Consider the following 26045-nt stretch of genomic DNA (forward strand, 5'->3'; position numbering starts at 1 on the left):
AGAAGAAGAATAAGAAGAAGAAGGTGGCACACCTGGTCAGCATTGAGGTGAATGACACCAACATACTCCATATTTAGAGTCACAGAACCCCTATCAATTTCCATCTGAAAATTAGTACTTGCCAATTCAGCTCCCAGGTCACACTTTACAACCAGAACAATATCTCTGAAAGGAACATCATAATTGAAATTCCGCTTGAAGCTCAGAGAGTAGCAATAGTACAACCCCTTCTCAGAAAAGGACAGCCAGTGGCCAACCAATTCTCCTGGGAAATAATCAACTTGTTCATCCTCATATGAAACACCCCCTGTGAAGAAACCAAATGAGCAGAAAATCTTAGGGGAAGAAAAAAACCACTCGATGAGCCATTAAGCAAAAATCATTACATAAACACTAGTCATTGATTATGACAGAGAACGAAACAAAAACACTAGCCATTGATGAAGACAAGGTAAAGAATGAAACATAAAAGATTTGTGTTAAAAGTCATGAGAAGATGCAAAGGACAGCAAAAGAGCATCTACAACAAGGAAAGCATGAATGGAGAATATGAACTGTGCATAAAGCTTTATGAATGCGAAAAACATGCAAGGTGAATACCACAGAAAACCAGAACCGAAAGATAGCTAACAGAAGTAGAATAACCACAAATTATGCGAATATCCAAGAAGAAAAATAAAAATGCCAAAAATAGAAGTTACCAGTTTCTTGGCCATCCTTTGCTTTTGTCTCATCCAGCTCTGGTAAGAGATAATCAGTTAGGGCCCCAATCTCACGAAGCTTCTTGCATGCTTCAAGGCAAGCAGTTTGCTTCAGCATATCATGTTGCCCATGTACAACAATTGTTTGAATTGGACAGCTTTTAGGAAGATGTAAGGTACAACATTTGTCCTCTTTGTTAATATCAAACCTAGGGGATGGACTAAAATACCTAGAAACAGGAACAAAATGTCAAGTTAGTTATCACGTAAAAGGCTAATGAAGATCAGAACACGAGGCAGAAAAAATAATTAAGTGTCACAATAACATGAGAATGAATGGAAAAAACTAACTGATCAGAGGGAAGCCGTGAACAGTAGAAATATATCAAAGCCACACTTGAGCTTAAAGTCACAATTGCTCCAGTAGTGTTGACACAGTAGAAGTCCTCGTTGCACATTTCGGTTTCAAGAGGCAAACAAGGAATGGAAGCTTGTCGGATGGATTCCTCATGCATAATATCTCCACTAGTAAGATAGTTCTTTACCCTTGAGAGAGTTGAAGAATCCCCACTAGAAACAAAAGCCACAAAATACATAATTTAACAACAAAACATACCATGAATTTAAAAAATAACAAAGAAAAAAGAGATAGAAAGACAAGCTTAATTTTGCTTTTAGGTTAGCAGATGTCCTAAATGGGGTATGAGGGGCAGTGCATAGAAGACATTGACTATAACAAAAATGAAATTTCCAGTGGTAATTATAATCAATGTTCGAAATATCAGTATCGTGTTACGTAACGCACCCTTGGTATACAGATGTTTCGGTTATTACATGGGATATATCGGTTGTATCGTGTAATGTATCGTTGTTGTTGGGAACATTGGAAATTGGTCGAATTTTTCAACAAAATTTCGGTGATTGTTAAAAAAGACATCAATACACACTTACAAATCAAAACATTACAAAAAAACAAGTGCACATAATTTGTTTTCTTTGTATGGGGTCCTAATCTATGTGTTGTCTAACTAAATTGATGCAAGTATATTCAAAGTCTACTCATATAATTTATAAATGTAAGAAGACGTGTGGAAACACAAGCTATACATTCAAAAGCAAAGGAAGAATCACTAGATTAGGTTACATACATGTTTGATTTTGATTTTTTTACAATTTTCCGCAACTCGGTCCTTCTCATCCAAATCTTGAAATTGAAGTTCCAAATCCATGATTTTTCATGGCATGCAAAACATGAAAAATCATGGATTTGTAACAATTTGACATTGATTTAAGATGATTTACAAAAAAAAAAAAGATTGAGAAAAAAAAATGCTCACCGGATCGAACATGTGGGATATATCCAACTACTTGTGTGTTTCGTATCACACAGGTGGGATACAGGATATGTCGTGGAATATGTCGGCCAATATCATCAATATTTAAAACACTAATTATAATTCACAATTTCATTGTGACTACTTTTGCATATCCTACAAACTGAAAACAGCGCCATGGATATGCTAATCCTCACTCCCGTAACTCAATTGCATGCATGATGCATCATTTGCTCCACCTTGTCCCCAAAAAAAAGAAAGAAAGAAAGAAAGAAATTCCTATATTTCTCATTTGTCCATGTCGTTAGGGTTATCCACTTCATATACACAACCATAGGAACCAGGAATGTCAAGCCAATGGGAAGCATAAATAAATACAGGTTAGCATCTGAGCGTGTTTGTATGCAAGGAATCCAAGTGGAAAAGAAATTGTCATCCCATGATTAAACAGCAGTTGTGGTTTAGATATGCAGAAAACCATGGATTCCGCAGTGTAATCATTACAATCATCCACACAAGCATTTACCTGGTTCAAGAAACAAGGTGATCGTTGTAAAATGAAAATGTAGATCCCACTTGTATCCAAACAGGTCCCTGATTTTGGAATCCTACTTTCTACAATAAAGATGGAAATAATCATTACAATTTCATTATCCACACCTTGGATTCCTTGAATCCAAACATGGCCAAGACAAAAACATAGAAAAATACACGTGTGGAGATGTGCCTCTAGAGTTTTATGTGATCCTCACGTACCAATCAAACCCAAGTGGACGACATTTCATAGGATAGCTATAAGACTAGCAATGCTTTATGGGACAGAATATTGGGCATTAAGGAACAACATTCTCATAGGATGAGCATAGCCGAAATGAGGATATTGAGATAGATGAGTGGGAAGATAAGGATAGAACAAGAAATGAATGCATTCGAGGGAACTTGAGAGTAGCACCAATAGCTAATAAGTTGAGGGAAATTAGACTTTGATGGTTTGGCAATGTGCAACGGCAAAAGAACAACAGTGTGAAGGAGCAAGTTCAAGGCATTGTGTAACAACAATGGTGGTACTGTTATTTACGGGCCGTAACGGCTTCCGTTATGGTCTCTTCTTCTTCTTCTTTTTTCTTTTTGAAGAAAAAATCTGAAAAAAAAATAATCTGTAACTGCCCCGTAACGGACCATTGCAGGGGGCGTAACGGGCCAGGGCCATACAGGGGCCACAATGGGTCATGTATTCTATAACGGCCGTACTAGTCCAAGTTGAAGGCTCTAAAAGGGCAAGCGGAACACACAAAGGGATATGGATGGAGACCTATTTTTTAACTGAGGATATGGTCCGTGATAGTATGGAATGATGAAACGGATTGGTGTAGCTAACCCCAATTAGTTGGAATAAGGCTTAGATTATGATCCAAAGCCCAGCCACATGGATGGAAAGTCGGACATGTTTTTTCAACGGATTGATTTTCTGACTCGATGTTTTTCAAGTTTTCCATGGACTCAATTTGGTCAAAGCAGAGACATTCAACCAGGATCAATGATACAGATACGGACAAGGTTGCTGGAATGGGGATGTGACGCAGGCATACAATTGGCAACTCACAATTCAAAATATTCAGTCTTTGGATATGATGCAGCTAAACAATTTTTAACATTTTATGCTTAGGTTCTTCGAATAAAGAAATTCTTTCCGTCTTTTAGCAAGTTAAATTTAACGAGACCTTGATGTTGACAAAACTTCTGTTGTAAGACTTTTCAAATCTCTTTCCATATATCATTATTACATCTACAACATAACAAACTTTATATCTTTAATAAACATAATACAATAGAAACTGTTTAAAACATATGCGCCATGCGTCCAACGACTATCGGGCACCAGAATCAGTATCGAATAATGTCTAATGCAATCATATACAAGTATCTGGGTATCGTAACCAGGTAGATGATGGAACAGAAAGTTTCTAGACACAGTTTACCACACTGAATGATGACAATGTTACTGGGTGGAATGATTTATTCTGATAGAATTAAAAACAGATCCAAGAAAATCTCACCTTCTGATAAGTAATAAATAGTCCGATCCTTGCATCCTGGCACGACCACGTGACTGTATAAAACTACAAACAGTAGGTGATGGGTCAAATCGAACGACCAACTTGCAACTCTGCACATCCAAACCCTCCTCCAGAATCTGGGTGGCAACTATGATATTCACCTGTGCACAGTTAATTCATATGCTATTTGAGTTTATTCCACTGATAAAATATAATATCTACAAAGCTAACAAAACACCAAGATTGTGAACTCACAGAGCCATCACGAAATGCATTGACAATTTTCGTTTGATCTTTTCTAGTTTGGGATTGTAATCCTAACCGATTCCCAGCCATGTAAGATGTCTTCCAGCAGGAAAGTCTTGACACCTGACTCAACAGAGAGTTTAGAACACTCGCTGCAATGACCCTTTCCACAAAAATTATACATCTTAAGTCCGTCACGTTCCTGTCAAGGATCATGAAATGGAATCTCAGTAAAATTTAGAAATATTTGCAACAGAGTATCAAAACAGAGGTAATCGGCTAAGAAAATTAATGCACAACAAAATATGAGCAGATATTAAGAGCATAAAGAAAATAAACAACAGAATGACTAACTTTAGTAAGTTTTTTGTACAAGAAACCCACTTTGAATGTATAATCATTTTTATCATTGACAGTGTCTGATGCAAGGTATTCAAAATCAGTTACGTAATGGTAACAGTCATAACCGTTACGCGTTACAGGGTCGAAACGGCCGTTACAGAAAGAACATGCCGTAAAGGACCTGTAATGACCCCGTAACGGTCCTGTAACAGTTTTTTCAAAAAACAAAAAAGGGTCGTAACAGTCATCACAGCCCGTATCATAACAGTAACGGTGGTGGCCGTTACAGACACCGTTGCCGTTTTGGAACACCTTGGTCTGATGCATCACACAATTATGAGAGAATCTAAGTAAGGACTTATTCAATCCTTCATATTGGCAACATAAACATAATTATCAGCTATAATACACTGATATGGATATGAGCAGGGGGACATGATCCCAATTCTTAAAATCTAGGACTACGGATACAGGGGGTATCCCATTTGTAACATGATATTCACTGTTAGTTTTATCATGTTTGATGGCGATATATTTAATCAACTTTATTAATTTTATAATATTAAACATGATATTGTTGTCGAATCCTTCTAAGAAGCTAAACTTGACAAAATTGTTATTGCATACAATCTTTCCTGTCACATAAATATTATGACAAGAATAAGAGGAAATTGCTAGAATGCCAAAAAAAACTAGCCTAACGCAATATGATCTAGTGATAACGTTTCTGACAAGTAACCTGGAGTACTCGCCAGCAATATTGATATTGTGTCATGTCTGACAAAATTGGTAAAGCATGAGCAAGTACATGTGTGAGAGCTTCTTGGCAATTGGCAGAGAGCAATTAAAAGTACATACCACATATTTGAGATCAACATCTGAGGTGCAGATAATTGGCAAAGCATGGACCCAAATTGTAGATTTTTGTCAAGGATTTAGGAAAAAGAAGAGAAACAAAACCATGCCATTCAAGTTAATTGCGTAGAATGAAATGATTCTAAGGAGCATGGAATGATAACTAAGTGGAATAACAGTATGAACAAAATAAATAACATCACTTACGGAAAATTAATTATTTTGAGTATGAATTCTGCAAGGACATCATCTTGAAAGCATCCATGAAGTCACATAAAAATAATGCAAATTGATCTCTTTATCAAAAAATAATGCAAATTGATCTCTTTATCAACTACAGCTACAAGTTCAACCATCATTCCATGTGCATATAAAAAAGCAAATCTATTTCAGCTAAACATAACTAGCACCTGACATTCAACGAAATCTTGTATTATATATGGGAAACAGGATAACTGGACCAGTATCATGAACTGCTCACAAATACTGAATCAGAACATAAATCATGTGATCATTCCACACAATCAAGTTAATTGAACCTAGAGTCAGGCAATTCCAAGTTTATTTGAAAGTATACTTGTATAACTACGATTTATCAAGTACTCTAAAATCCTGAAATAGGGAAAAATATTAGAAAAGAAATACGGACTAGTCCACTAAATTTCCCATATAGAGAAGCAGATATCTAGTGGCACAAAACATCCATTCTACATGCTCCGTTGAGGATGGATTATAGTCCACAATATTTCTCATCAGATAAATGTAATGAACTGACTGGTGGATTTTATTAAACTTTTTTAAATCCTGAAAGAAGAAACAATATTAGAGAAGAAAACACACAACATTCCACTCGATTTATATAAAGAGAGGCTGACTTTCTAGATAACCAAACTATCCATTGGACAGGCCCCTCCTTTATGAAAGGATTGTGTTCCAAAATTAACACACCCTCCCCCCAATAAATAAATAAATAAATAAATAAATCAGATGATTGGGCCCAACTGATTGGTAGATTTTTTAAATATAGATCTTCTTTTCCTCTTTCAAGAGTCCATTTGTAAATTGATAAGTGTTAGGATCATCTAATGGAAGATCTTCAGACATGGCACATACCATGATGGGACCACCCAATGAACAGTCTAGATCCCCTAAAACTCATTCTTCCCAAATTGATAATTTGTTAGGATTTCTGAGAAGATATCAAAATATTATTTGAGAAGCCAGAAGGCTGAGAATGAGAATGGAAGGCAATTCTTCAATACAAGTTTTCACAATTCTCCACACTGAATCAGACAATTCAAAAGAATCAAATTTACAAACCATACGAAAAGAACTGAAGATTATCTGAAAAACACCTAGAACATCGCTCACACCTGTACTCCAAAAGTGACTGGATGAGACAATCCACTTTGGCAGTTAGAAAGCCAGCATCTAAATACGAGCTAAGATCATCACCAACACACCATTCTGGACCTAAGTGAAAGAGGAAAAAAAAATCAGCATCATAAATCAGATTCTGCAGTAAGGCCAGCAGTAAGGCCAGGAAAGAGATAAAAGAAACTAGGCATTGAACATCACTACGTTAAATACAAGGAACTATTAAGATATGAGTGACCATTATGTTGTATGACAGAATGTGCAATTCACGCCTGTCCACTGCTTTGAATATTGTAATGAATGTAGCCATCAAATAGACCTAGAAGAAACAAGGTAAGCCAGAGAGAGAGAGAGCACCATATGGTATGTACTTCGAGAACACCATAAATGCATCTTGACTAAAATTTCTGACTGTTCTCTCACCAAGTCCATCCTTCAACTGCCCCCAGAAGAAAAAATCATTCTCACTGCTTGATAGAGTCTCAGCCGCCTGCAACAAAACCATCATAAGTTTGAAATGACTAAGAAATTCCTCTAACAACCCTCCATAGAGCTGATCAGGACTGATAACAAGCCATACCTTTAAAGCCGGCCAGAGACCCAGTTCTGTTACACAGTACATAAAAGTTAAAAATAACTTGCCGATCTTCTCTTTTGCACTCTCCTTTGCATTATCATTGACTTGCAACCTTTGCACAGCTCGGAGATACTAACCAAATAAAACTATAAAGCGTTACACTTCAACAGAATATCAGGAATAATTTGAAAAAAATAGAAAATTCAAAGAAAAAAAAAAAAAAAACTGGCACTTCCATAGATTTCAAAGAAATTGTGCAACAGGTGTGGTAACACCTTGTGTTGAACCTGCTATGAATTTCGAATGCAAAGAAGGGGGAGATTTGAGGGATGGGTAATGAGGAATGGATCTCAGGAAGACATCTTGCTATTATTGAAGACATGATGTTAGAAAGTGAGAATAGCTTGTGGTGAGATAGATGAGAACCAATGGCAGCAGGTCTACATCAGGGGCCAGCAAGCTCTTACCATCTTTCACTCATACTGCCTGAGTCCTACATGAATTAGCACTGGAGTCCAAGATGAGGTCCTATAGTGAATGATTGCATATGAAGCAATGTTGCTTGACGAGACCAGAGAGGGAAAAAATGCAAAATTAGAGTATTAGAAAAAAAGGCTTTAAAGTCTAGAAGCTTGAAAGTTATCAAAATCAAGTTGAGGAATTTGGAAGGCAACTTCATTAGATTTTTTTATTTTTTTTTCGATTGAAAGAGATGGACAAGTTGGTTTTAGGTAACATTTATGCCAAGAGACTCCTTAAAAGGACATGGATGGAGGTAATAAGAAAAGACTCGACCTATAGTCCAACTGAAGGTCTGGCCCTTAATAGAGTGGAATGGTGGAAGAGGATTCATGTAGTCAATCTAAATTAATTGAGATAAGGCTTAGATGATGATGATGATTCAAAGCAAATGTTGGCTCTACTATTCAAATGATAGAGAGATAGATGCAGATGTTTGTGATAGACTTAGAGTTGATTGAATAAATTAGAGATGTGCCTCTCGACTCTCAAGTGTTGTGTTATCGACCTATACCTATTAAACTCACAGGAGAAGTTTAAAGGACAACCATCCAGCTGCCTATGCTCATAGGGCAGCCAGGGAAAGTGTCAAACAATTAGAAGGAAGCGTGACCAGAGAAGGTCATTTTGAGATGTATGTTTGGGAAGGCAAGAAAGTATAGATTTAAGAAGCAGTGTTTCCCTAATAGGGGGCATTCATATCACCACTGTTTTCTATGTCGCGATCCACCTTGGATCAGCTTCATTTTTGGGAACATGCTCTAAAATTAGCTAGGAATATAGATGGATGGCATAAATATGCAACATATACATTAAGGTGGGCCCACGGGCAAAGGAAACGAAGGTAACTCCTCTCTTGTCACTCCCACCAACGTGTTACCCAAGAAAAATCTGCTCCCCGGCAGGATTTGTTACCCATGGGATCCAGATGTTGGTCTGGTGACGGACTGTTTGCCCCGTAATTAACTGGGCCATCCTAAGAAATTTCTATTGAATGGATAATCCTGAGTAGCCTAGAGTAATCTCGATTAAGAAGAAAAAAATAATAATAATAACGAAAAGCATATTGACATGGTTCAGTCATGTGCAATGAAGAAGGAAGATTGTCCAAGGAGGGAAACTTTGATCAGGTGTGAAGAGCCTGAAAGATGGACGAGTGGTTGACCTAAAAACTTGTGAGATGGGAAATGATGACACGTTCACTTATGGAGGATAGAACACGAATGGGAATGCCTGGTGAAATAGGATCGTGGCAAGGATATGATGTTCATCACGGATCAATGTATTAACAATACCAGTAGACATATCAACCGATACTATTAGTATCGAATGAGCCCAATGCAAGATACAAGGGGAATACAAATATAACAAATATCATGCCATATCAAAAAATACCGCTCTCTATTGTAAAAAATACCTTGTATCGATGATACAATCGATATGTATCCTGGAGAGTTGGGCAAAGAGGGTTTTAAGGGAAAAAAATCACAAAAATAAATTAAAAAACAAAAATTTTGGGGAAATTTGTATGTGGGAGCAATTAGGCAACTCCACTCAAGTTGTTTACTAACAAATCATGTTTTTGGAGTAGTTGCAGTGTAAGAGCGGAAAGGGGCCTGAGCCCATTTGGTGAGAAATGTGTCTGTTCTCATTTACATTCATTTCTTTTCTATAGATTATGAAGTAACAATTTACAAATCTATATTCATGCATGATTTTCAAGCATTTAGATGGATTTCAAACAAAATTTTCCAAATTTAAAGGTCGAAAACGAAAGAAATTGAAAAAAATATATATATGAAAATCTTCCATTCTCACCTTTTTTTTTTTTTTTTTTCTAGTCATGGAAGTTTTCCAACTTCAAGACGGTAAAGTAGAATTTGTAAAAATTATATAACACTACTTTTAGGCCATTTATCGAAAGAAGATTCCCCATCTTTCAAAATATATATATATATATATATATATATATATATATATATATATATATATATATATATATATATATATATATATATATATATATAATTTTAAAATATTTAAAAAAATGCACTAAACTTCACATCTTAATTTTGCAAATTAGTGAGTTATATGTGCTAAATTATTGCACTCTTTTCGTGAAAAATAGTGCATTAAATATTTGCGAATCAAAAATTTTTAAAAAAAATATAAAGAATTACAAAACGATATTACTTGTTGTTTCTAACATTCTTATCGTCTTATTTAGTTATCTAGGTCGAAAAAAAAAATGTTTATTGGAAAGAAACTTGACATCAGTTGGCAGCATGTCACATCCTGGTAAAGAACATGAGCATGTGACGAGAAGCCGTGGTGTCATGTCAAAAGGAGAACTTGGCATGGTGTATCAGAACGTGAGTGACTGCCCTAACTTCTGAGGAAGGGAGAGTGCATATGAAGGAGCTCTTGCATGATGGGGTGATTTAGAGAAGAACAGGCGGGCACAAGATGCTTTGTGGACCTAGATTAGGATACAATCACAAATCCCAAGGACTCCGTCACTTATCATGGTGGATACACGAGTAGTTCAGGGTCTACACAAAATGAGTGTGATAAGGGCCAGATGAGGTGGCAAGAGGCAACTAAACCTACCTTTGATGGGTCTAGACGACGGTACGAAAAGGTGGATAAGCCCAAAAGGGGGGTTAAGAGTGTTGAGGCTAGGACATTGAGGGGCGCAGTATGTGCCCACACAGAGCACACTTGAGTTGGGGCTAGGACATCAAGGGGCACAATATGTGCCCACATAGAGTAAACTTGCATTGGAACTAGGATATCGAGGGACCTACCTAGTATGTGCCCACACAGAGTACACATGTCGGATCAACCGATAGATCCATATTTACACATGATAGAAGGGGCAAAAGCTGAAGCGATTGAAGGATATAAATAAGAGGAATATGAGGGAGAAGATTGGTTCCTTCATCTCCAAGTTTTTCATATATATCATGTGCCTACCATACATCTACAAGCCTACAATTCAAGAATATGATTGATTAAGTGTAACAAGTAGGCCCATGTCTGAAGCTTCCTACACAACAAGAGATTATGGGGCATCACCTAAACAAGTGACGGAGATATGAGACTATGCAGTTGATGAGGTAAATGTCAGATATGTAGGCAATCATGTGTGTGTCTACAATCAATGGCCACGATGATGCAATGTGAGTTATAGCCAAAAGTTACTTTTCCAACTACCTAGTGAGCACATGGCTCATGGTTTCCTATATTAGTCACCCCCGTTATGCATTACAAGTGCACAAAATAAGTTTCCATTGTACAAAGCCCTAAACTATGTGTTGTTTGACAAAGTGATGTAACTAAATTCAAAATCAATATAATTTATAAATCTAAGAAATGGATTATTAGTGGAAGATTTTACAAAAAAAAAAAAAAAGAATTTATAAGGTTAAGAAGAAGAAGAAGAAGAAGATATTGTTTCCTCTACAATGTTGTTGGATAAGCTTATCCTATGGCATGCATGTGGGATCTACATGGTGTGTGTGGTGTGTATGCCATCCAACCCGTACATCATGGTTGCCACTCTAGGAAAGCGGAATGCCGCATTATGAATAGACCTTGTTTTCAAGTGTTTTATTGTCTACAATAAAATCTAAATGTTTGAATTAATTGTTAGATTAAAAAATAAAATAAACAATCAGTGGGTACCCAATACAATAATGGGTGCACAACGATCAAATGGGTACGAGAATGGGTCCCCATTTCAGGCTTGTCATGAGTATGGATATACATACCGGTGCAGTACATTGGCAAGTATGGGCATGGGTGCCCTAGACATGACCTGAATCATGCCCATTGCCTCACCTAAACAGGCCTATCCAAGACATGACTTTATTAGACCATATGCAAAAAAAAAAACAAAAACCTGAGCATTAAAAAAAGCACTTCTCTTTTAAACTAAGGAAGCATGTTTGTGCATATAGAACCAAAAGTTCTCATAGGGTAGAAGCATATCTACATACAAACAATTATTTTTTTACAATTCTCCATGTTGTCAATATAAAACCTACAAACGCAATTGAATACTAGCTAGTGCACATACCCACATAAAAGTACATTGAAAACACTACCCATTTCACAAGAACAAATTCAATAATAGTGACCAACTTAGGGGATTCATTTATCATCACTTACATGGGCCTTTATGCTAAAAGAAAAAACAACGCATTATCAGTGTGATAGTTTTATGCTATAACATACAAAGAAATGGTAGGAAAAACAGATAAGTCGTCAATCTAAATTTGGTAGAAAGATAGGTATGCATAATGTACAATAATCCAAGAAGAGAATACGTTCAAAAGATTTCCTGAGGGATTAAACAATGCGACAAGGAAAACCACCAACATCCAAAACAATAATACTCCGTCCAAAATAAAAGCACTAAGAACAAGAGAGAAACAACACAAGGGTAAAGAAAACAAGCAAAAAAAAACTACAAAAGCAGCTACGATAAAAGAACGAAAATATAAATAAAAGAGACGCACCTTAGTTTTCAAAGTCTTTAGATCATCAGCTAAAGACACAAATAAAGCATATGGCATGTCCACATGTTTATAAAGCTTTAATTTTGGTGTTGAAAATGGTACGAACTTGGCCAACACTGCTTCATTTGTAACAGTAAATACCTTCAACAAAAAAAAAAAAAAAAGAGAGAGTCAAACTAGCAAGTCAGTGACAATAATCGAATCCATTTGATTCGAGTAAAAAATAAGGACAATGAAACATAGATTGATGAATAAAACTTGCCTAAATTAGACTTGCATACATACATACATGTGTGTGTATATAATATGTTTTGCTAGCTTCCCCACCTTCATGGGCAGGTCAGCAATGTCCCCAAACCTTTTAAATGGCATGTGGCACGTGGGTTTACCTGTTGTTGATTAGATCCGTTCATTCAATCACACAACTAGGAGCAAGCAACGATGCAAAAATCATTTCAATAGGGTGATCCCAAGCATCTGATCAATTGCATGAAAGTGGACAGTCAAGATCGATCGAAGAAACAAAATAGGTCTGATCATCATCTAGAAACATCTAGTAGATAGGTCACACGTTGTATTTCTTATGATTCCAAAGTAAAACTTTGATTTGATGATTCTCACCATGTGATTTATGGCTTGTAAGCAACGGACGGTTGTAACAAATTGTCCCCATTTGGATCATCCGACCGACGTAATTCTTGCACAATGGCTTGCATCTGGTTATAGGAATGAATGATCAGATTAGATCTATGATTGATCACTTTGTGAGCCATTGGAAAGGTTTGGAGACATTGCTAACATCCCTGTGAACATGTTGGCATTAACAAGACTCAAACATATGAATTGACGTAAATGTATGTGTCTACTGTCACAAAGGAAGGTTACTGTGACGAGGAAGGTTTTTAAATTAACATGAAATCCTATAAATGATTCTAACTTGCAAAGACAAATTCCCTTGCCAAAGTTGATTTCAACACTAAAATAAGCTTTTCTTGCAGTCCATCAAGAGGGAGCTTCATTTTCACACTCACCCATGAAAGAACCCTCACTTTTCCCAAGCCCTTCTCTTTCCAATTTGACTTTATTCCACTAACATAAATTGTCCCTTCATCCTCAATGCCATAATGCTAACCATCTAGTCCCAACAACCACTTCCATTAAAAAATTGTTCGATGCTTTGTAACTAATCCACAAACTTGTCACACTACATTTTACTAAGAAAATCCACCACCCCCAGGCAACTCCAAGATCCCTTTTAACTATTGTGATAACAACACTATTCAATTAGTTTTTTCATAGATCCACATAGGCATCATCAAAATCAAGCTCTCCATCTCTTCTGGGATTCCTCTTGAAAGGGCATGGATGGGTGGGCCCATAGAATATAACAATATCTACAGTATCTGAGAGATATCCACACAAAGATGAAGATGGATGGCCCTCATCCAACGATCCACCTAACTATTACAAGAGCATATAGAGAAGCTAAGGAGCTAATCACCCCTCTGATCCCACAATGAAGATGGGATCGTACACGACAAATAGTTTAGATTGCCTAGAGGCAACCTAATGGACAATCGGATAATTCTCTCGTTATTACTCTTGATTTTCTTTATGATGATTTACTTGGATGTGTGCCTTTACTGAGGGAATGCCTCCCCTTTTATAAAGGGAGGAATTGAGAGGGTTAGGAGTTCGAATACGATAATGCTTATCTTTATCACGTCCAAACACTTTGCCTTATCACAATCCTTTCTCATTTAAAATTAAATTTAAATTTCGAGAGATTAAGGGGATTGGAAAAAGAGATATCCACCCAGGGATATTCCGAATAGAACTACGTCAGATCCACCCACTAGCAAATGCCCAAAAGCTAGTTTAACATGAATTAACTTGAATATCCTTCATTAAGTTCAAATAATTGAGGACGGTGTTTAAAACAAGAGAGGAAAGGAGACCGTTTAAAGTGCCTTCAATTGTATGTCAACGTGAGACCACTATGACATGTTGATGTCAACATGAACCACATAATGATCTTTTTGACGCAAAATTGGAATCATTAGTCCTTCGGAAACATTTATGATGCCATACAATTGTTAGTAGGGGCTCGCATCATGATCCATATGTTGCAAACATTAAGAATTGTCATTCTAAATTACAATGAACTATGGTGACTTTGATGAACTATGGTGACATTAGTTCTCATCGTGTTAAATCCCCAAGATAGAGATTGAATAGTTGGTTTATAAAATTTGTAGGCATTGGTTTTCGGTTTAAATTCTTTCTTCAATTATAAAGTCTTATGTACTTTAATAGTTAGATTAGAAAGTCTCCAACTTCAAATGAAATTTGTAGGTGGTCTGATTTGAGAAAACAAATAAAAGATGCCCTTTTGATTAGAAAACAAAAGGGAACTTGAAGTATATATGCACCTTTCATAGACTTGAGATACAAACAAATGACTTTTTCCTTAATAGAATTCAACTTTAGGATTTTTAGGAACAAAAACCCTTAATACCCTACATAAAGTTATCTAGAAAAAATGGGTTATAATTGAAAAGGAAGGGGGACAAAACTAATATTGTCAAGTCCTTTGGTCAAAATAGAATGCTAGATCTCCTTTGATCGTGGATCTACAACAACTACTCCTGCCATATGTATCACAAAAAGATTCCCAACGTTTTGTAGGATTCAAGTTCTATCCTTCTGCAACCAACAAGCGAACATTTGATGGATAGACCTATTTATCAAAAAGATATAGAAAACCAAACTGTCCAAAAAGATGCATGACAAGAATCCAAAGTTGTATTACATCCCACAATAGTTGGTAAAAGTTCCATTTCAAGTGATCAAACTCAAATCATGGCTCTATGACACAATGTTCACCAAGTTGATTAAATGTTCAGACAAACAAGTGAGGATAAGATAATTAAAGAAAACTGATGAAAGGCATATCCCACAAGTCATGCAACTGGAATGAAACCTAAGAGCATGTGACATGATCACAAGACGCAACAACTTAATAATGACATCCTCAAAGAACGTGTGAACAGAAATTTCAAAACAATAACTTTATAAACACAATATAATGTTATCGGGTTTTTCGGGTATAGTTAAAGTGGTTTTTGGGTTGCGGATCGTGCGCCTTCAATTAGTCATCTTCAGTACACGGATGATACCATTATGTTTTGTGAAGCCGAGTAAAAATTTGTGGATAATTGTGTAAAATTTTATTTTGCTTCAAAGCGGTCTCCGGCTTGAAGGTGAATGTGGCTAAAAGTGAAATGCTAGGAATCCATGTCTCTAGGGAGCAGTTGGAGCTTTGTGCAAACATGATGGGGTGTAAGACCAGCTCTTTCCCATCCTTTTATCTCAGCTTGACTTTATGCATTGGGAAGCCTGCTATCCATCTTTGAGATAAGGTCATAGTCTCAAAGAAAGAATTGAAAGGAAGCTAGTAGGTTGGAAATGCAGACTCATGTCTTTGGGAGGGAGGTTGTCTCTCATTAATTCAGTGCTTCCGAACATGCCCATCTATTTTTTTGTCTATGTTTAAATGCCCGACCTCGGTGCTTGATCGGTTGGAAAGATTACGGAGGGATTTTCTATGGAAAAGGGGCGCATGATAGTCGGAAGTTCCATCTCCTCAATTGGAAGGAGGTTTGTAAACCAAAATCTGAAGGTGGGGCAGGGATTAGGGTTTTGGGCATGATGATGAATAGGGTTCTCCTAGGGAAGTGGCATTGGTGTTTTGCTTCTGAGGCAGGAAGTCTGCGGTGAGAGGTTCTTGCAAGTAAATATGGTGTCCAAGATGGTGGATGGTACACTAAGAGATCTTCTCTATATCGCGTGTCAAGCATTTCGAAGACAATTATGTCGACGGAACATTTAGTGCGGGAGGGTATATCTTTTGTTTTGGGCAGAGGAAACCACACTCGCTTTTGGGTTGACGTGTGGTATGGTGATAGGGCACTTCAACTCTATTTTCCGCGTCTTGCAAATTTAGCCCCATATCGGTTTATCCTTGTCTCCCAATGTTACGATTTATATGGGGGTGTGTGGTGTCCTCCATGTTGTAGAAATTTATCTAATGACAAAGCTGGGGAGTTTATTGTTTTGTTAGAACACCTCAAGAACGCCATGCCCTCACCGCTTGAGGAGGATTCCCTGTTTTCAAAAAGACAACTCAGGGAGCTTTACTGTTGCGACCTTCTTCCTGTTTATTGCTGCTGCTGCTTCTCATCAAGGTCCCTCTTATCCAAATCTTCATTGGCACTATGGAGCACCCCCTCGAGTCGCGGCCTTTGCGTGGTTAGTTGGTCGAAACAGAATTCTCGCAATCGATAACCTTCAGTGGAGATCCCTTGTTCTTCAGAATATTTGCCTTATGTGCATGAATGATGCAGAATCTATTGATCATTTATTTATTCATTGTGCCTTCGTTCGGGAAGTGTGGGATTTCTTTCTTGGCTTGGGTTATTCCAAAATCGGTTAAGGAGGTTCTATGGGATTAGCATGGTGGAGGAAGTAGGAAGGCGAATAAAGTCACATGGAGGCTCATTGTTATGGCAGCCTTTTGGGTAGTTTGAAAGGTGTTTTCAAAATGAGAGCTCTTCCACTAATGGGGTGATTTCTTCTATTTTGAGCCTTGTTAAGGATTGGGTCCCTTTCGATATAGCAGCTTCCGCTGCCTCTCCTTTTTCTATCAAGTTTTGATGGCTTCGTATTCTTTTCCTGTCTTTCAACAGGCCTTTTAATAAATGTTGTTATCTTTCGGAAAAAAAAGATAATAAACACAATATCAATCAAAAGAGGAAAAAAAAAAAAAGAGTGGAACATAAAAGAACATATAGATAAAGAAACCTTTGAATTCATGAGAGTCTCAAGTTCTCGAATTTTCGCCCCATAAACAGCCCGTAAGCTTGAGCCTACAGAGAAGAAAAGCCTGTTTGAGAACAGATTATGTACATAATAAACTAACAGTCATTACGTGACATAACAAAAGAAAATATGAACCAAATGCTTTTAAATAAAAAAAAGAAGAAGAAGAAGAAGCAATCCACGGTTATACCACCTCAACTAAAGACCATTATGAACAAAAATACAAGGTAACAAAGCAATCATAAAAACTATTCAAATAAAGAAACTACATTTACCTTTCGAATTTATTGGTGAAGCAGTCATACCAAGGATCCTAGGGAGCAAAGTAGAATTGGAGCGTAATTGTCTATGATAGAACTCCTGTCAATACAAAGAATTCTTTCAAAAAATATTCATGTTTAGCAATCAAAAGAAATATTTGCAAATCCTAGGAATTTCCAATTTATGGCAAAAGAAATAACAAAATATCAAAATAACTATTTGGCATGTCGGAGTGCTTGCAAATTATAATTAATTTGTTATCTTTCAAAAAGAAATAGACTTTATGATAATGCTGAGAGATCCATCAAAGTACATGTAAGATATGACACAACCCATGCGTGGTTCTAAAATCTGTGACAATAATGGCTGTCGCACCAAATGTTTAAAAATAATGAATACCATGTTAACTAGTCAATCAAAGAGAAATGTTTAAAAATAATAAGAACACCAAAATATTAAATATCCAGCCATGTCTCCCATACCCCGAATTTGATGGTCAACTAACGTCGATCATCCATGTTCAACACCTAGAACGGTTCCCATTAAATAATGTGAGAGGGAATTCAGTACTCGATTCACATGAGGCCTAATATCAACTTCCCAATTAATCATGTTTGTCAATCCATGACCAGTCATCCCATTCACATCTGCTGCTATTGAATGGATTCTCAACTATGTAAAAGGAATGGATCCTCATGGATTGTTCTACTTCCCTCAGCCTCACATAGCTATCTATATTGGAAGTTTGTGCTTATATAAGTGTAGATTGGGCCAATTCACTAGATGAGTTGATTGACTACATGCTATTGCATTTATCTTAGATCTCACATGAAGTGACAAGAAAAGGTCCAATTCTAGTGCTGAAGCTGAGCAATGTTTGGCACCACGATAGACTTGATTTGGGTTTATTTTCTTCTTCATAATCTGTCTTCCCATTCTTTTCACAATCATGTCTTTGTAAGCTTTTGATGCATCAACCACGATGTCAAATTATGGGAGAGTAGTAAACATGTGTTTGTTTCTACTTTTTCTTGTTCTTTGTATCTTAGCAAGATCAAGCACATTGACTTATGTTGACCATTGACTAAATCTTAGTTGATTGACCCTTTTGACTCTTACTTGCCACCATTGCCCAATATTTCTTAACTAAGTTAAATTTTCAGTTGCTGCATTTTCAATTAGCAAACCGAATTATGCTAGCATATATCATGAAGAATCCCCGCAAACAAGCAATACTCCCAATGGGTTGACAAGGCAATTACTATAATAGGCCATGTACAACAAAGAAATATGCACTCACCTTAAGGAGTTTAGATATCGTCACTTCCATTAAAAGAAACATTACATATCATTTGATATGTGTTGAAGAAGTTGAATTTAGCATTGAAGTACAGACAGACCATTACAAATTTACAAGAGCAGTGCTCAAAAGTCCTAATTTAATAAACAAATGTCCATAAATCAGGCTTAGGATCATCCAGTCATCAATTTAAACTCACAGTGGTACCCTTCCAGTTTTATCCATCATAAGAGAATACTAATGATACCTTCTTGGAAGTTGGAATAACATAATGAAAGAGTAAATCTGGCCATAACTCACCGTCATAATACAAGCGTATGGGCTTCTACCTCGCGCATGATGGCATTCATCAAATATTAACACTTTTATCCTGTCTAGCTTGAAAACGCTATGCCGTAGGTTGTCAAGCAGAATTTGAGGTGTCATTACAAATACCTACATAAGAAAAGTAAAAACCAAGAAACAATGAGCAAATGGACCCCTACAATGGGCTATATCAATTATAGATATATTGCACAAAGTAAAGGCCTAAATTTATAGGAAAGCAGAAAGAAAATACCAATTGTAAGATGCCAAAACTTGCAATGGAGTGCAAGATGAATAGAGAGTATGCATGTGTAGCAAATCACCAAAAGATACATCATATCATACACAGCCACTTTGAACACATTATTGTACACTTCATATCAGAGTCTTTAATGTGCCTTGAGTCTATTAAAAATTAAAATTCAAAATGACAATAAAATTAAAGGATAGATGACCAGCATGGTTTTGTGAAGATGGTATAACATCCAATACATTGTTCTAATGCTTTGGGGCACCACCACTACATTGTGGGACCACAATAATGGCCTATTTCACCACTGTTGTTATGGTCTCTGACAGGTCAGTTTATCGCATTACAACAACCATTATTCAGAGGTATACTATGACCGATATTTCGCTAATTATTTACTGGATTAAGATGGTTGAAAATAATAATTACATTTAATAGTAAACTAAATATATTAATATACTATTGTTTTGAAGAATATATATATATATATATATATCATAATAGTACTACATAAAGTATATCTATTTTATTTATTAAAAAGAAAAACTATTGATAAGGGCCAATAGTGAAAAACCTTTAAGGGTGAATGGTTTTCTTTGCTGAAGGATTAGAATGAATGCATTTACACAGTATTCATAGCCTTCTCAAGTCAACTAGGAAGATTTACAGAAACCTTTTTACCCATCTAAAAGATTTGCTGCCTAAGATTTCAGAAGGTTATAGAACTATATATTACAAGAATACCTTTGTTGTATATAAAACTTACAAGAATAAACACAGTACTCATTATCCCTTAATAGAGATAACACTAATAGGGATCCTGCTGGAAATAGTTGCCTCATTATTCTAGCATGGAACATAAAATAGTCTTCGATAAAAGAAAGGACAGCATTATGGCGGAGAACCTTCTCGGCAAGGATTTGGTTTTTACAGAAGGAACAATAGAACAGTTACTGACTGTGGACGTGGGAAGTACAATTGTATGGCGTGCCTGGATAAATGTAGCAAGGAGCCCTACACTTTTTTTTTTGAAGAATACTGAAATTTTATTAAGAAGCCTCCAAGACAAAAGTCAAGGAGGAAAAGAATACAACCCACTTTACAGTTGAAACAAATTCAAAACTTTACATTCTTTGACTTCCTTAACCCCCACAACCCAGTCTTGAATATCGCTTTTAGACTTCCAAAAAAACCTCCAACCATAGGCCTTTGCTATTATGGAAGCACCTTCTATTTCTTTCCTTCCAAATGTTCCATAAAACTGCCAGCAATACCAAGCGCCATATGATTAATTCATCTTTCCCTATCATCCTATCAAACCCAGCGCAAAAAGGAGTGGGAACCGAACGGGACATTACCCATGAAACTTTGAAACGCATCCAAAACACCACCCACATTCATGCACATTAAACATATGTTGTGAAGAACCATCGAACGCTTCTAGAGAATATCTGCAGTGAGAAGTCTCTCTCCCTACTAACCATGCAAAGGCCGTGAAATAATTCTTGACTTGGAATGGAAACTTCTTTACAGATCAACTTGTAAAAAGCGCAGACTAAGAATTCACCCGACGGGGAGGAATTCCAAGCCAGAGCATCCGGGAATGATGATAATATATGGATGTGCTACAATCGAACCAACAAATTGGCTAATTGTTCCTCCTCCCCAACCTAACCAACAAATGTGTTGCACCCATTGTTTCAAATATTGACGATATTGGCCGATATATCCCATGATATATCCTGTATCCCATCAGTGTGATACAAAATGCACAAGTAGTGCGATACATCCCACATGTTCAATCTGGTGAGCATTTTCGAATTTTGATCCTTTTATTTTCTGTAAATCATGTTAAATTAGTGTCAAATTGTTACAAATGTATGATTTTTCATGTTTTGCATGAAAAATCATGAATTGGGAGCTTTGATTTCGAGATTTGGAGGAGAAGGGTCGAGTTGCAGAAAATTGAAAAAAAAAAAAAATCAAAATTTTCCAATTTCTTACAAATCATTTGCAATCTGTGTCCAAACATCAAATCAAACATGTATCTAACCTAATCTAGTGATTCTTCTTTTGCTTTTGAATGTATTGCTTGTGATTCCACACGTCTTCTTACATTCATAAATTACATGAATAGACATTGAATATACTTGCATCAATTCAGTTAGACAACGCATAGATTAGGACCCCGTACAAAGAAAACCTATTATGTATACTTGTTTTTTTGTAATGTTTTGATTTATAAGTGTGTGTTGATGTCTTTTTTAACAATCACCAAAGTTTCATTGAAAAATTCAACCAATTTCCCAATATTTCCCCATGTTTTCAACAACAACAATACATTACACGATACAACCGATATATCCAATGCAATAACCGATACATATCTGTATCCCAAGAATGCGATGGGTAACGAGATATCGATATTTCGAGGAAAATAGCAACTAGCTGAAAGCATATTCTTGGAAGGGGCCAATCAAGCCACCAATGGGAACTCACATTCCAACAGACTACTCCACTCCAAGGATCCTCCCAAAATCAGATATGAGACCCATCTGCAATAGAGAAAACTAATCCTTGCATGAATAAAGGGATAGAAGAGGAAATCGCTTTCCTTACGCTTGAAGCTCAGTAAAGAGATGACTTCCTTGTCTCCCAGCACCGTAATTGAACACCATATTTTGCAACACTAACCTCCCTCAAGAGTTAACCTTCTTCCGAACAGAACCTCCACGGTCACTTCCGTGGTAAAGCAATGTTCGTGGATTCCAACATTCGAAAACCCACTCCACCTTTAAATATAAGTTTACGAACCTCGCTCCACTTGAGAAAATGGAACTTATGGAGCAAAGATTCGACAAAGCTGCTTTGATAAGCATGATTCGCTCTCCTAGTGAAAGGTGTCGACTCTTCCAACTGGATAGCTTCCTTTCAAATCTTTCAATTACCTTACCCCATAAATGTTTCACCGATTTTCCCAAACAAAGCGGCTTACCCAAATAAGATGAAGGAAACACAACAACTTCACATCCAAATACTGTCACAAATCCAGAGACTTCTTCCTTGGATAGGCGTATCCCTAACATCTTACTCTTCCTGACATTCACTTTTAAGCCAAACACCTTAAAAGAGTCGTACAAGGTTACGACCCACCTAATCTTGAGTTGAGTCCATGTATACCTTTATTGAGTTTTTTAGGTGCACTTCCTGACATTCACTTTTAAGCCTAACACCTTAAAGGAGCCATACAAGGTTACGACCCAACTAATCTTGAGTTGTGTCCATGTATACCTTTATTTAGTTCATTAGGTGCACTTAATATGCAAGTCATATTGTCAATAAGTGAAGGGTATTTGTGGTATTTTTACTTTTTCAACTGAATATAAAAAGGGTGAAAGTAGGATGTGCATCCTAATTTTCTCTATCCATTCTCTTTTTCCCATCCCTTTTCTTTCTCTTTTCACTTTTCTTACTTCTACATAAATCTACACAGGATCAAAGCACGTATAATTCTAATTTACACCACTTTTTTCTCTTCTAGCCAATAAATTCTTCTTTTCTTTTCCTCTTTGCTCTTCATATCTCCCTTGTATTAAAAATTCTCTAAGAAACCTAGGGTTTCTACTCTCTTTTTTAGTGTGCAAGGCATTTGTAATAATCAACATGTAAGAGTTAATGGTGTGTTTTTTATCATCATTCTTCTCCTGTTCAGCTGGGATGTGTGGGTTGATTATTTCTTCATGTGTGTATGGGCATCATGCGGAGCGTGCAACTAGAGATTTCTTATCTCTAGATGAGTCAACCCTCATGCATGTAAACAATGTGGTATTCTCTTTAATTTCTTCTCTAAGGAAATGAAGGGTGATCAAAGATCTGGGTTCCTAAATCTATCTAATTTTGTAGGGGTTCAAGTAACCTCCATAAAACTAAATTGAACAAATTATATCTAATGGTCTAAACCAATCAGAAGTGTTTTTTATGGCGAAAGGAAAATTAAAATATCTAACCATGGAGAAACCAAGTGGAAGTGATAGCACGTACAATCAACGGATCCAAGAAAATGTTTAGATCATAACGTGGTTGTGAACAATAGTGAAATGTTTGTTATTAGGAATGTGATGTTTCTAGTTACTGTAAAGGAGGTGTGGGATGTCTTACATGATATGTATTCATCCAATAAAAACATCTCTCATACTCATTAGTTGTTTGAAGAGATTTTTGCATTTCCACATGGGAATTAAGTTCCTTGGTGAATATTATTTGAAACTCAAGAATGTAGGAGGTGTTGAATGTGTGTTAGCTACTTACGAATGATCTTAAAAAACAACATCAGTAGTTCCTTGTGGCTAAATACAAATTTGGGTTTAAACCAAAATATTACCCAATCCATGCACAGATTTTGGGTGGCAAAGATATTCCATCACTAAATGTAGCTTATGCTCTTCTTCAATGCATCTCTTGACTTTTTGAGTGATGTGAACAATAATTCTACTCTAGCATCCTTTAGCATCCTTTGTTGGACGAGGCGGAGATGGTGGTCGTGGTGGCCAAGGTAATTAAGGGAATTAAGGTGATCGTAGTGATGCATAGAAAAGTCATGGTAGAGGGCGTTGACCTACGTATACTCACTGCAAGTTCACAAATCACACTGTTGAAAATTTTTGGGATATCCATGGGAACCCACCTAGGCAAATTGGGCATTGTATTCTCGAGAGAGCAGTAAGTCCCATTAGCTGGTTCTACATCTACAACTCCACAACTAGTATGTTTGATGACATAGTCAAGCTTACCAAAGATAAGTATTCCAAGTTGTTAAAGAATCAACCTCTATCTGCCACTACTCCCACTTCCACAACCATATTCATGAATTCAAGTATGACTTGTTTATGGTCCAGGGCCTATGCTCCACGGGTTATTGACTTTAGGACCTTTGACCATAAAATAAGAGAGTCTAGTGACTTTTCCTCTATTGATACATCATTATTGTGTAGTTCATCAATCACTTTGGCAAAAGCGTGGGGAATCAACATTGTTCATCCAAGCTCCTCTCTTTAATCGTCATTTGTTCTCTATGTACCATTTCCTTTTAGCCTTATGTTTGTTAGTAAAAGCACAAAATTACTTTGCTCCAAACAATGATGCTTTATCACTCTCTATCCTTCATATTATGTTTCCCAGGATCTAAAGACGAAGAAGAAGATTCATGGAGGACATAAACATGGCAGGCTTTACAATGATATTATCTTGACCGTGATGTAAACGAACCAATAGCGTAGAACATCTCTCCTTACTAGTGGCATTGTCGTCTCAGTCACCCATCCCTAAGACTCTCAAGTGTTATTCCTTCATTATTGTATGTGTTGGCTTCAGAGGGTTAAGCGTGTGAGTAAAGCATCATTGGGTGACTTTTTTGCCACGTGTGGAAAAGCATAATCTAATTCCATTTGCTTTGGTTCATTCAAATGGGGACCCATTCAAGTCTCTAGTTCATCAAGGTATAAGTATGTTGTCACTTTTACTGATGATTTTTCAAAAATAACTTAGCTTTATTTAATGAAAGATAGATTTGAATTGTTTCTATTTTAAAGATCTTTTATATGCAACCAAATACCCAATTTAACTCCAAAATGTGGGTGTTTATTCAGATATTGCCAAGGAATACATATTAAATTATTTTAGCATGTATTTATTTGAAAATGGCATTTTGCATCAAACATCATATGCCCACAATACATAACAAAACGGTGTCGTAAAACCGAAAAACCATCCTTTGCATGAAGTGGACGAGTGCCTTGTTAATTCATTAATAGAATGATGTCTTATCAATAGAATGCCCTATACTATCTTACTAGGTCAGTTGACTTATGCAGTTAGAATCGGGCAACCTAGAGCAGTTAGATATATTTTTTCTAGGGAATTCTAGAACATACAAGGATTATAAGTGTTATAATCCTCACCTTTGAGACATACTTTTTAAATAAGAATAGATCTCTAGACCTAGAAGCTTTACCATCAATGCATGTGACTATTTCTATTAAAGAAGACACCATCCAATTGCTTCCTTCCACCAATTCATCCATTTCTACTGCCATGCCTATTGTAACGACCCTAAAATTTAGTGAACTTAAAACTAAAATAAATAGTTAAATATTTTTATTTTTAATTAAGAAACAAAAACAAGTAAATAGTTGAGTTGGTCGAGACACTCTTGGTTAAGAGAGAGGTTGTGGGATTGACTCTTGTCACCGGGACTCCCGATTTTGGGTGAGGTTAGAGTAGGGGTGCACACAAGTCGGTTCGGTCCGGTTTTGGGGTGAAACCGGAACCGAACCGTTCCTAACGGTTCTGCAAATATTGGAACCGGAACCGGACCGTTAGCATCCTAGAACCGAACCGGAACCGAACCGTGAAGAACGGTTCGGTCCCGGATCGGATCCACGGCTCTGGGCTTTTAAAAATCCAGCCCAGTTAGTTGATTTTTTTTTTTTTTTTTAAAAATGATATTGTTCCAAAACA

At 36.6% G+C, this 26045-nt stretch overlaps 1 protein-coding gene across 2 annotated transcripts in view; it reads right to left on the reverse strand.

Moving 5' to 3' along the window:
- The window catches only part of LOC131246466 (endoribonuclease Dicer homolog 2), a 53713-nt gene that overhangs the window by 18850 nt on the left and 8818 nt on the right, over nt 1-26045 (reverse strand). For both annotated transcript variants that reach the window (XR_009171382.1, XM_058246631.1), the window contains exons 4-15: nt 19274-19408; nt 17688-17772; nt 17395-17459; nt 12532-12672; nt 7493-7621; nt 7270-7402; nt 6909-7008; nt 4348-4540; nt 4093-4253; nt 1053-1271; nt 702-931; nt 33-307 (exon numbers count right to left, since the gene is read on the reverse strand). Coding sequence is in view for 1 of the 2 variants with exons in the window: in XM_058246631.1 (XP_058102614.1) it covers nt 33-307; nt 702-931; nt 1053-1271; nt 4093-4253; nt 4348-4540; nt 6909-7008; nt 7270-7402; nt 7493-7621; nt 12532-12672; nt 17395-17459; nt 17688-17772; nt 19274-19408 (1866 nt within the window). In the remaining variant the exon portion in view is untranslated. The remainder of the gene's footprint in view (nt 1-32; nt 308-701; nt 932-1052; nt 1272-4092; nt 4254-4347; nt 4541-6908; nt 7009-7269; nt 7403-7492; nt 7622-12531; nt 12673-17394; nt 17460-17687; nt 17773-19273; nt 19409-26045) is intronic.

Source organism: Magnolia sinica, chromosome 5 (genome assembly GCF_029962835.1).
Source record: "Magnolia sinica isolate HGM2019 chromosome 5, MsV1, whole genome shotgun sequence".
In the NCBI taxonomy this organism is placed as follows: domain Eukaryota; kingdom Viridiplantae; phylum Streptophyta; class Magnoliopsida; order Magnoliales; family Magnoliaceae; genus Magnolia; species Magnolia sinica.